The sequence below is a fragment of the Ailuropoda melanoleuca genome, chromosome X (genome assembly GCF_002007445.2).
Source record: "Ailuropoda melanoleuca isolate Jingjing chromosome X, ASM200744v2, whole genome shotgun sequence".
In the NCBI taxonomy this organism is placed as follows: Eukaryota; Metazoa; Chordata; class Mammalia; order Carnivora; family Ursidae; genus Ailuropoda; species Ailuropoda melanoleuca.
The window spans coordinates 12,412,455-12,424,810 of NC_048238.1; the positions used below are offsets into that span (position 1 = coordinate 12,412,455).

General features: G+C 44.3%; 1 protein-coding gene across 2 annotated transcripts in view; it reads left to right on the forward strand.

Annotated features, from left to right (window-relative positions):
* The window catches only part of BMX (BMX non-receptor tyrosine kinase), a 48,691-nt gene that overhangs the window by 19,271 nt on the left and 17,064 nt on the right, over positions 1-12,356 (forward strand). Inside the window, exons 7-12 of one of the 2 annotated variants that reach the window (XM_034649502.1) lie at positions 1,049-1,224; positions 4,029-4,100; positions 4,779-4,832; positions 7,850-7,904; positions 9,130-9,209; positions 11,956-12,083. In XM_034649502.1, the coding sequence (XP_034505393.1) occupies positions 1,049-1,224; positions 4,029-4,100; positions 4,779-4,832; positions 7,850-7,904; positions 9,130-9,209; positions 11,956-12,083 (565 nt within the window). The remainder of the gene's footprint in view (positions 1-1,048; positions 1,225-4,028; positions 4,101-4,778; positions 4,833-7,849; positions 7,905-9,129; positions 9,210-11,955; positions 12,084-12,356) is intronic. The other variant, XM_034649503.1, reaches the window with a different exon arrangement.

Sequence of the window (12,356 nt, forward strand, 5' to 3'; positions counted from 1 at the left end):
CAGAACACATCGTATAACTCTCACTCAAATCAAGGAACAGAACATCACAGAACCCCAGGGGTACCATCATGTTCCTTTTTTGTCACTGTATCCCGCTGAGAGTAATCACTAGCCTGACTTAGAACATCATAGCTTACATGCTTGTTTTTGACCTTTACATCAATGGAATCATTACGTATATAGTCCTGCATTATCTTTCTTCCTGTGAGATTGACTGACGCGTCACTGTGTGGCTGTTTACTCTCACTGCTGTACAGGATTCCACTGTGTGACTATTACCCCTGCATTCGATTTATTGCTATTGTAACAAATGGCCACAAATTGAGGGACTTAAAGCAACACAAATTTATTCTCTTGAAGTTCTGAAGGTCAGAAGTCTAGAATAAAATGGGTCTGCACAGCTGTCTTCCTTCTGGAGGCTTTAGGGGGAAAAATCTATCTCGTTGTCTTTTCTAGCTTCTAGAGGCAACCTACATTCTTTGGTTTCTGGCCCCTCCTCCCTCTTCAGGACCAGAAGGGGAAGCACCTTACATTTAGTATAAAATAGGCTTATTATTTTACTCTTTAAATGGGCATTTAGGTCGTTTCTAGTTTTTATCGAGTTGAAATAATTCTGCTATGAACATTCTTATATGTGTCTTTTGATTTCACTGCTGGGTGTGCATATAGACTTTCTGGATCACAGGGTATGTGCAGGCCCGCCTTGCGTACATTCTGCAAACAGCCCTTCAGTGTGGCTATACGCTCCGTACTCCAACCAGCCAAGTATGAGAGTGCCAGTTGCTCCAGAGCTTTGCCAAAACTTAGTACTGCCCTTGTTGCCCTTTTCTTTTCTTTTCTTTCTTTTCTTTTCTTTATTTTCTTTTCTTTTCTTTTCTTTTCTTTTCTTTTCTTTTTTCTTTCTTTTCTTTTCTTTTCTTTTCTTCACTTCTCTCTTCTTTCCTTCCCTCCCTCCCTTCCTTCCTTCGAGCTGATGTACTCAGCTTGCTAGTTCCCAGTACATGAATCTGTGCCTCACTGTGATATATTAAATCTCTTGTCCTCCAAGTTGAAGATTCCTCGAGCAGTTCCTATTTTCAAAATGAATGAACCGTCTTCAAGTACCGCCATGGCCCAGTACGACAGTGACTCAAAGAGAAACTACGGCTCCCAGCTAACTGCCGACATGCAGCATATTCTTCATGAAGAGTGCCCTGACTGGTGGCAAGTAAGGAAACTGAAAAGGTAAACTTCAGCTTTCAGTCGGGCTGCCCAGCACATAGCATAGAATTACCCCCCAGCCTTGGACATCAGCCTCAAAACTGTCCACCCAGGCCTTAGCTGAGAAGGGCTGCCCCCTCCAAAAAGGCTCGGTGCCTGAGCCACAAGCCTGGGTGAGCCGCGGGCCCACTGGGACCAAACGGCACAGACTTCCCATCTAGATGAGCGGGCCTATGATCTAAGCAATACGTGCGCATTTTATTCCCTCCTCTTTCTTTCCCCCTTTCCCCCAAATAACCCTACATGCCAGAACTTGGAAGCTTTAAAATACATCCTTTACATGAGACAGTTCCGGGTGGGCTTACTTTTGTCCTGTGCTCACAAATGACAAGTAACACTCCCGGCGAGGCCTCGGCTGCCTTCTCAGGATGGACCCCTTCACCTCTCCCGACGTGAGCAGGCTTCTCACGTTTTTTAAGCCAAAAGATGCTAAAGCCAGAATGAGAACTACCTTGAAGGCAGTACCCAAACTGGGTATCTCTTCAGGGCCTGGGACCAAGCCGGCCCCGTACTTGCTGGTCACCAAAGATTGAATTGAATCGCAAGATGACAATAGAGAAAGGGTCAAGTGACTGTCCTTCCCTCTTTGCTGCCTCAGCCTTCCTCCCCATCACGTTCTTCACTGTCTGACGTGTCCTCACCCAGTCCTTAGCCTCCCCGCAGGGCACCGGGGCCTGTCTTCCCCACAGTGGACTCAGAACATCTCTCTGACTCCCCAGAGTCTTTCTTTTCTCCCTCGTGCCCTTATTTTTTTTTAAAATTCTTTCCATCCTCATCATTTTTACCTAAAGCAAATGCCTCACTGTACCGATGCCACAGCCACAGGGCCACACAGAACCTGAAAGAATGGAAGTGTATTCTTGCTGTTGCTTTCGGTGTAACAAATTGTGGTACTTTTCATTTCAAAGAGGACCTAGAGTCCAAGTGTATTAATCTATACCCGGCACCTGAGGGGACGCGTCACATTTATTTGCCCACGACCCAGTGTTCTTGTGGAAGGAGACCATCAATAGACGCAGGTCCTAGGACAGTGGGTGTCATGTCCGCTTTGTGCCAGGCCCAGTCCCTACTGGAAGCCCCAGGGATTCATTGAGGGAAATGTGCAGCGAAACTGATCAGTATTCAAATAAGTTGTCAGCACTATTAATTCACGGGGCCGGGGTGGGGGGGGGTAGAGTCACCGACTCCTGGATGGCTAGATCCTATCTTTATTGAAAATGCTGACTTTTTTTTCATCATGGATTTTTTGCATTAATTTTTTTTATTATTTTTAAAAATTTCATTAACACGTTATTTACCTTGACTACTGAGTTTTTCTGACACCCCCTTAGATTTTGCACCTAAGAGTCAGTCCTGACCTTAGATTTTTCCCTAGAACTTGAGAAAGCTAGTTATCTGAACAAAGAATTGATGAATCACTTCTCAGCCTGAGTAGCATTACGTCAGTGAATGAATGATGATAATTGCTAAAAGGTCTTTGTGGATTGAATTTTAAAAATGCAGTCATGATTCTCAGCTCACATAAGTAGATGATACTTTTTATCAACTATCCTCACTTGAGCTGCTTTTTAATTTCTTCTGCATAATAAAATAATGCATGCTTCCATTAAAGCCTTCAAGTATCGCAAAACATCCAGGCTATGTTCTCCTAGAATGTTTTCTATGCACATGCTACCGTGTGTAGAGAATTGAAAAATCAGATTCTCACCACGTAGTCTTCTGTGCCACTCTCTCTCTTCACTTCACATCTTGGACATTTTTTTCCATTTAACTACATGAGGCAACACTTCAGTTTTAATGTGAAAAAATATTGAATGGTGGTAAAACATAACATACGTTTTGCCATGTTAGTAATTTTTAAGCATACAGTTCAGAGGTGTTAAGGACAGTCACACTGTTGTGCAAGCTACCCGATTATTGTGACTGTCTATACAGTGTTCCATCATATGGATAAACCTAAGAGATGTACCATTGATGGACATTCTCTGTGTGTTCTTAAAAACAACATAAAAGCTAAATAAATGGCTTAGCATTTTAAAATAAGACTTTTCTTATCAAGAGATGTAGTTAAAAAAAAAAAAAAGCCCTGCTAGTGAGCAAGGCTCTTCGGAAAGCAGAGACGGCGGCGTTCCATCATTGAGGGCTTTCTCTAGGCATTCCTGGAAATGGAGCCAGAGAAGCATTTCCTTGTTAAGGAAGCTTGTCGCTATGAAGGGTGGTTTTGCAAAAGAGCCTGAGATAGGAAGGCGAGCAGGAAACAGGTCCTACATTCCAAGCAAAACAGCCTTTGGACTTGGAGAGGCAGGCACTTCCTCACTCTCTGCCTAACACCCAAAACGGAAGAGGGAAAATGACGGGGGGCAGAGGGTGATGAAGATCTCCCACGTGGAGTTAAAAGCTCAGTGTTTTCCAGACTTTTCGTTGCAATTGCAACGGCCAAGAGGAAAATCACACGTTAAAATATATAAGTGACTGCATGCTTGCATAGCGACAGGAAAATCAAGGCAAACGCAGTCAAGATGATCTAGTCATCCAACCTTTCTATTCACGGTTCTCTTCTATTTAGGCACCCTGTCAAGCCACCACTGGTTATTGGGGTCCCTGCGAGGACGAAAATGTGAAAAGGACTCATTAGCTTAAATTCCCAAACCAAGTGAAATGTGACGGTCACAATGTTAGATGAAGCCAAATGATATCTAACAAAACAATTTTTGTCCTTTAACATGTATAAATACACAGACATTTACAAATTGTATCTTTTGTCGCAGCAGTGAAGATTTTGCATCCAGTAACCAAAGGGAAAGGACTGTTGCAAATCACAGCACCTCAAAGATGTCATGGTAAATCAAATGCAGATACTCTTTAGTCTAGGATCTGCTTCCATTTGCAGGAAAACTAACCACGTTTGCATTCATTTTGCAACTAGACTTCACGTTCAAGGTAAAGGGGAACCAAAAAATTCACAACCAAAAAGTTCACGTAGTTTGCCTCTCTGAACCCTTCAGTTGGTCTGAATTAATGACTCGTGGGTGACAGTTTTCCTCACACTGACACTTCCCACCCATCATTCATGATACGCACTGGGGTTAGCATGAACAGTAATATATCTGGCTCGGACAGCCCTTGAGGGAGGAAAAACCACCTAAAGTCAAGCAACTCTTCTCTAAGAATTGTTGTGTACACATCCCAGATTTTTTTTTAACCTCATACTACAGCTGCTCCCGAAGGCATTCATCTATTTCATGAGCCCATTCTTCCAGAAGAGTCAAACAAATTCATGTTCCTGGGGGCCTCCTGTAGCAAAGAGCCATTTTCTTATTAAACTGGGCATGCACCCAACTTTTGAGTGATTCTCCCTTCACTTCGCAGATATCTTCCCAAGTGCAAAAAAGGAATCCTGACCGTCTAAATTTTATTTATGGGGGTAAAAGCAGGGTGGGATTCGAGATTGCACCGCTAGGTAATTGCATTATTTCTTGATGGTTTTTTGCATTCATGTCATTTCCTCTCTTCTTAAGGGGATTCCCTGAGTCAAGTTCATCTGAAGAAGAGGAAAATCTGGATGATTATGAGTGAGTTTGAAAGTCCTCTGTGTTCCTCTAAAATGAACATAGATATTTCTATTCCATTCTTCCCCAAAGGCATTAGAGCAAATGTCTCAGACTTGCTCGGGAGGCTGTATTTACGTGGGTAAACTCATGTGAGGTTCTGGGCCATTTATCTGGATGATGGCTGGGTTGTTACCGAGGGAAATATTTTTCCTCAGTCTGGATTATCTCAACTGGCTGTACATAGTCATTGGATTTATCATACCCCTGGCGTCCCCTTCACCTGACTTTGTCTTCATACGTGCAGCATATGACATTTCTGCCACGTATTTCTGCCCTAGAGGTCTCTGGCCAGGGTGATGTTTGAAGGCTCTGATTAGCACTTACTCATCCTGTTTTTGAAGTTATTTATGATACAGTAACAAGGTCGCACAACTGAGACTTGAATGTGACAGCATTTATGTTGAGAGAGTCCTATTTCTAGGGCGACCTTATCATTTAACATCCAGATTAGGATGTTTTAGAAAGAGAGAGTGCACTATTAAATATTACACCTGGACATCAGGCATGAATTGGTCTCTTCTGGGTGAATAAAAATGTAGGATCACCCCAACTATACTGAGACAGGTTGTCCTGGGGACCATTAAGGTCCTTTCCAAAATCTAAGACTGTATCCTTCTACAAATAGGGACAAATAAGTCTCCGGAACTTATTTAAAGTTGGCATTAAGGAGAAGTGGGAGGGATAGGGCAGAGTGCGTCTCCCGGACACCTGCTTCCAAATGGTGGCCAGCTCACTTGAACACCACGATTGTGCATCTTTTCAGTTCTGTTTTTGTATGAGTTTGGTCACTGGTATATCGGCTCTAGGTACAGCGAGAGGTTTTATAAAGTACACGTCACTGTTTCGACTCTTTGTCTTACCTCTGACCCAGCGTGGCCCTAGGCATTCACGCCACATTAGGGAATATGTGCCATAGGCCCCGCCCCTCCACAGCATGGCCTTTTCACCACCTTCTAGCTCCCATTGATCCCTACCTTCTTCCCCAACATCCACCCTCAGGAAAGCCTCTGATGGAATAACGCAAACTAAGACATAAAAGACTGAGAAACACCAGCACCAAAATTATCCAAAGATAATAGCTCTTTGATGGATGACAAAGACTTAAACCATGAGAGTGAACCTCTAATGGTGGGTGTTAGTCTTTAGCATTTCGATGAATTGGAAGTCCCTCTTTGATTTGGAAAGCCCAGATCTGACCATATGGATGATCTCTTAACTCCATCATTTCTAATTCGAATGGTGCGTGAGAGGTGTGCACGGGGGAAACCTCAGGAGAGACATGTCCGCTTCCAAGTCGAAGAGATGCCGAAGGGCAATCAGGAGCAGAGGACTGTGTGATCCGGGGCTCAGCCTCTTGCACTGTGCTTGGTGCCCCCGGCTTCTTCCTCTATCGGTGGCAATGGAGCATTTGTTTGGTGGGCAGAACTTCATGAGGAATTCTTCTCTGTTCTATTGAAGGCTGAGGCACCGAAGTTTAGATGGAAAATCATACCTTAGGACCAGGCTTAAGCCTCTGCTGCTTGGGCAATGACATGCTGAAATCTTTTTTTAAAAACAAACAGAGCCAGACCTCAGCAAAGCTATGACACAAGCCAAGTGTGTATGTGTGTGTGTATGGGGCGGGGGGGTGCTTATTCACAATCCCACCTTGCTTCTCCGGGCCTCTGTCCTTATTCCCAATCATCTCTTTCTTCTATCTCCCGTAGGCATGTATCCTGGATCATATCCCCCGAGGAGTCTTTGATTAGCTGTGATTAGCTTAAAATATTAACTAAGAAGAAAATGATCAGTTCATACCTCAAGTATTAATTATATCGTATCTATAAGGGTAGAATTAGAAGAGACTTTTAAGCTCATCAAACTCAACCCTCATCCTCATTTTGCAAATGGGTAATTCCAGGAAGTTAGGTCTAGGATCCAGACCTCCAAGCTGGCTGGTGGCTCTTGCCACTCCACTGGCCTGCCGACCAGTTGGCACTCCCCCCCCAATACATCCTCGCCCTTGGGTTCTTCTTTCCTCCTCGGGTGTTATCCTCTAGCTAGAGGGTCCTTTTAAGCCCCCAAACCCCTGCTCCATCCCACCTCACACCCTGTTCATTTCCTTAGTATGACATTCTGGCCAAAGCCAAAAGACTACAGACATTGTTGATCTCACATGAGAAACAACTCTGGGTGGGGCCTGTTGAGCTCTACAAAGAAAGTAAGACATGATGCACTTAGCTAACTTAGTGAAAAAGGTAATATTTAAAGATCATGCCTGGCTGCCCCACATCATCTCTTTCTTGGGTTGCTGTAACTGTTACCGGCTTAATATAACCATAGAGACTTATCTATTGCTATCCTGCAAGTAAAAAATATTTGTTAGAAAAGCATTTGCTTTGGGCGCCTGGGTGGCTCAGTCGATTAAGCATCTCCTTCAACTCAGGTCATGATCCCAGGGTCCTGGGATCGAGTCTTACATTGGGCTATCCGCTCTGCAGGGAGTCTGCTTCTCCCCCTCTCATGAATAAATAAATAAATAAATAAAATAAAATCTTTTTAAAAAATTGCTTTGAAAATAGATGCTATCAAGTGCGCTTCTATCAGATAACTAAAAGGAAAATATAGGGTTGAAAGGAACTTTTATCTTTGGCAACCCCAACTTTCCCACTGGAATATTCTTTCATTGGTCTCCTGTCTGGCTCTCGCTCAAAACAGTGACACATAGAACTTACAGATGGGCCCGAAGGAGGCCAGAGGTTCTTGAGTGCCCCCCACGTGAAACCAGATATGTAGGCTCCACCCCAGAATCACGCTTAGGTGGCGGAGACTCGGGGAGTTGTAGTTGTGAAAAGCCCCTGGAAGGATTCTCTGGAGCAGTCAGGTTGGGAAATCCCTGATCGAAGCCGGTGCCTCATTGTACAGAGTAGAAAGTTGAGTGATCAGTCACGCGGTTACAAGTTATTAACTCGCATATACGCAATTCTTTCCCGTTGTAGCTGGTTTGCAGGTAACATCTCCCGGACACAATCGGAGCAGTTACTGAGACAAAAGGTAAACCATCTAGTCTTTAAAGTAGCCTCTAAGAATCCCTCTCGTTGGGCCCAGAAGGTAATGCCCTTACTTCTCATAGAAACCAGATCACTACTTATACAGGCAAGTGGTCAGAGAGGCATCTGTCCAGCCCCTGGCTCACCAGGCCCTTCACATGTAGCCACTTCCTCTGTTTTTCATTATCTCCTGCTGGGTAACACACCACTTCCAGATTTGGTGGTTTGAAACAAGATTTAGGAGTTCTCACCATTCCGTCCACGGGGTGCCACGGTTCTGCTCCGTGTGGCTGACGTGGGCTCCCTCACGGCCTGGCGATCCCAAGGCAGGGGTAGCTGAGGACAAGGCCCGTCGTTCACCAGCACTGACGGAATTTCGGCTTTTGTCATGCCTGCTAATAACACCCTAATAGCCAAACCAGTCTCGTGGCCTAGCCCGGACCCGGTGTGGGAGGGGACTGCACAGGGCAAGAATACAGAGACATGATTGACTGGGGGCCATCTGTGTAACAGCCTAGCTCAACTCTGTCCCTGCTCAGGAGCACCTAAACCGGAGTCCAGCAAGTGTAATAGGGAATACCTCTACCCGAGTTTGTTATGAAATTGGCACGGAATTAACAGAAGCAAACTCTTTCCACCTGCGAAACTGATGTCGTGATACATTTCGACCCTAGTAAAACACACCGGGGATTTCTTTGAGGGGTACTAGTGAGAACGTGACCACGTCACCACCTAAGTCGGTACCTTGTCACGTTGTCACATTCATAGCTTATTATCTCCTCTTTCTGAATCTGGATCTGCTTGGAATTAGCGCAAGTCATTAAGAAAGACAAGTTGAGCATGGAACTTTAACAAATGATTCGTTTTGCATCTTTGGTTTTCTAATACCTTCCAAGGTATCATATTCTATGGCGATAGGTGGTTCTAAGTGTTATTTCTGAAAGATTTAAATATCAGGTTTGAACAAATACAAAACAGAGAAAATTATCCGAGAGGGTTAAAAACTAAGTGGAGAGGGAGAGTCAAAGCACACCGGGTAGGTCTCTCAAAACTGAGAAAAGGAGAAAGCTGAATCATGGGTCCCCCTCTGTGCCAGTTGTTGGCTGACCTGGGCTGTCAATAACATTTAAAGTGAATCGAAAAGATCCATTTCCCTCCCACCTACCAGGAAAAATAGTTTTCAAAAATAATGAAAATGTTTTCTGTTCCTTCCACTCCTTCCTTTCCAGGGAAAAGAAGGTGCATTTATGGTTAGAAATTCCCGCCAGGTGGGAATGTACACGGTGTCCTTATTTAGCAAGGCTATGAAGTAAGTATGACATGGATTTCTTTCTTTTATCTTTTGTGTATGTCCTTTGAATACGCTGGCCATTTAGTCACTTTTGGGGATAAGACACCATCTTTAAACTCTGGCATTTTGGATCAAAGGATTTCTGTTGAGCGTGACCATTCAATAGTTGCCTTGCCCACCCAGCCCCGAATCTGAGAGCTCGTTCTCTGGGGGAGCCTCTTCTGCCCAGGCAGCAGTGGAGTGCCCAGCGCACAGCATGCCTCAGTAAATAAACACGTGTTAAAGGAATCTTGGGTTGTTCCCCTTGACTTGGTCCTAAGTCTAGAAAGAGAGAAAAAGCGCAAGGGAGCCTGGCCACTCTTGGCCTGAGCCACCGGCCGAGCTGAGAAACCTACCCCAGTGTCTGGTTTTAATCAGTCTCTCCATTAGGGGCAGAGCTAGCAGAAGGTTGAATCAGTGTATCTGGGTTCCCCGGATAGCTTCTTTCCGGGGTGCTGTCCTCTTTGTGTGGTGAAGAGCTCTGGCTTGAAGCTGCACCTTGGGGTCCAACTCCTAACACTTCCATTTCAAGGCTTTAGGACCCTGAGCAAGTTTCTTAACCTCTGTGCCGCAGCTTCCCCATGTGAAAAGGAGAAATAGCAGTGACTATTATGTGCTATGGATGAATGAGTTAATTCACGGGTGGATCACCATAGCGCCCGGCCCAGAGTAAGCGCTTAATGCACGAATAGCGGTTACTATTAGAGTTGTTGTTATTGTGAAGGGGCGAGTCTGGGCGCTGCACTCCCCTCCCCAATACCCAGGCTCATCGGACACCCCCAGTCACCACCCGCAAGTCACCGTCGCTGACATCATGATCCTCTGCCAGAGTTTTACAAGCCGCTTTCCCATTGGCTGCTAGCTCTTTTGTTCCTTCTAATCAGCCCGCGAAGGAAATAGGAAAGCTGTTTTTACTGGCACCATTTTACAGATGAGAGGTTAGAGGTCCCACCAGTGCTCACGGGGCCACACCCAGCACGTTAATCAGTGACCGACTTGCAGTCGGGCCTTTCCCAGCAGAGTTCATGTTCTTTCAACCACACTCCTGTGTCTGTGTTGAGACCCCCAGTGTTCTGAGATAGGAATCCGGCCAAATCGTGACTAGGACCATTTGAAAAAAATATTTCTACTAAAAAATAGTTCTTTTACTGGTTGGATGGCGTGACCCTGTGCCTTGCTGCTGCCTCCCTGTATACCCTACCCTTGGCACCTATAGGTATGTGGTAATAATGAGTGATTAAAAGGTTATTTTATTTTGAGAAATTGTTTACGGAGTATCTACCTCCAATCTGAGAGACTAGGATGTGCCCCAAGCAGTGACCTGGCATTTTCCAGTGCAGGAAGCCACATCCCCGGTGCAGCTCATGAACCAGGTTGTACAGCTAGATGCTGGCTAAAGCCAAGCCAGGAAGAACCAGGGGCAAAGATTTGCCTCACTGAGTATTGAGAGCTCTGTGTCCCTCTGGCCCTGCAGTTTCAGCGAAAGCTGGTTTCAGAAGTCTTCCTAGTCAAGATCCTTGACACCAGGTTTATTTTTGAAGGCGGCCAGGTAGAAAAAAACAGCAAATAGATAAGGAATCAAATGAAAATAATCTGCATTCATGACTATGGAAGCCTTCTTTATGAAACATCATCAACGGGCTTGAATGAATTTCATGCTGAGACCAAGAACAAAGTAGCCGTTTGCAACAAGAAGACACCCCTTTCCCTTTTTATAGTTGCAATTTTAACTAGGCTGGCATTACAGCGATGACAATTTATCAACAGTTTCTTATGCGCCAAGCATAGTGCGAACTGCTAGATAGAAAATAGCATCCCATCTTTGTAACCGCCAAATGCGGTTAGCTAGCAAGCGGAAGTGGACGCCAAGCCCAGATCTTGACTGCTAGGCCATACTCTAAACTCGAAGACAGGCATATTATTCCTGATTAGCCCAAATCGATGTGCATCAATTCACCACTATCTTCCAAATAGAGTAACGAGAAAAACATGTTTTATGTGGAAAAGGTACAAGTTCACGTGAGGAATTAAAGGACATCCCCACCCATTTCATCTTGCAGGCTCCACTCTCCCAACGAGCCTCCCATCCATGCTCTGGGTGAAACACCCACAGCCTAATCACCCTTGTCTCCCACATTTTAATCTTCATTATTATCCTAAAAGAGAATTGGTGTCCAGAATAATGATCTTGAAGGACTACAGTGCTCCCATCATCAAAGGAAGATTCCAGTTTTAGACTGGCTAAGGGAGGAACAGTGCAGAAAGTTGGAATTTTATTGTACATGAATTCTGTATGGGCACAAAGGTGATGTTGAGTTCAGAGAGGAGCCCTCTTCCATAATTGCCAACTGTCATGGATAGCTCTAGAAAAACATCAGATGTCAAGACTGAGAAACCCTTTCTGACTTCCCTCTCCAAAATTTGCGAATGCATCTAAATTATTATTTAACCATTGTTGAATCCAGCTTCAGTTGATAATTAAAATCATTCTAGGGGCACCTGGGTGGCTCAGTTGGTTAAGCATCCAACTCCTGATTTGGGCTCAGTCATGACCTCAGGGTCCTGGGATCGAGTCCCATGTCAGACCCGGCATTCAGCGGAGATCCTGCTTGAGAATTCTCTCTCTCCTTCTCCCTCTGCCCTTCCCCCTGCACACTGTCTCTCCCAAATAAATAAATAAATCTTAAAAAAAAAAAACATTCTAACATTCTTTCTTCCTTACTAGCGATAAAAAGGGAACTGTCAAGCATTACCACGTACATACAAATGCTGAGAACAAATTGTACCTGGCAGAAAACTACTGCTTTGATTCTATTCCAAAGCTTATTCACTATCATCAACACAATTCAGCAGGTAATTTATTTCAGTTTTTCTTTTATGGGTCCTTGTTGATAAATATCAATTTCCTTGGATACTACCAATCCTCCTAATATTCTTAATGTTATCTGGAATTGTGAAAATAGGAATAAAAATGCTCTCAAGCCACACGCCTGCTGTGATTTTTAGCCTACATTTCCTGGAATATAATATTATATACGCTCTAAAATGCCAGAAAAAATAAGTAGAGTAAGCTGAGTGACTTAGAAGTAGAGATTCTCTTTATAAAAATATTTGCAATCTTCTTCT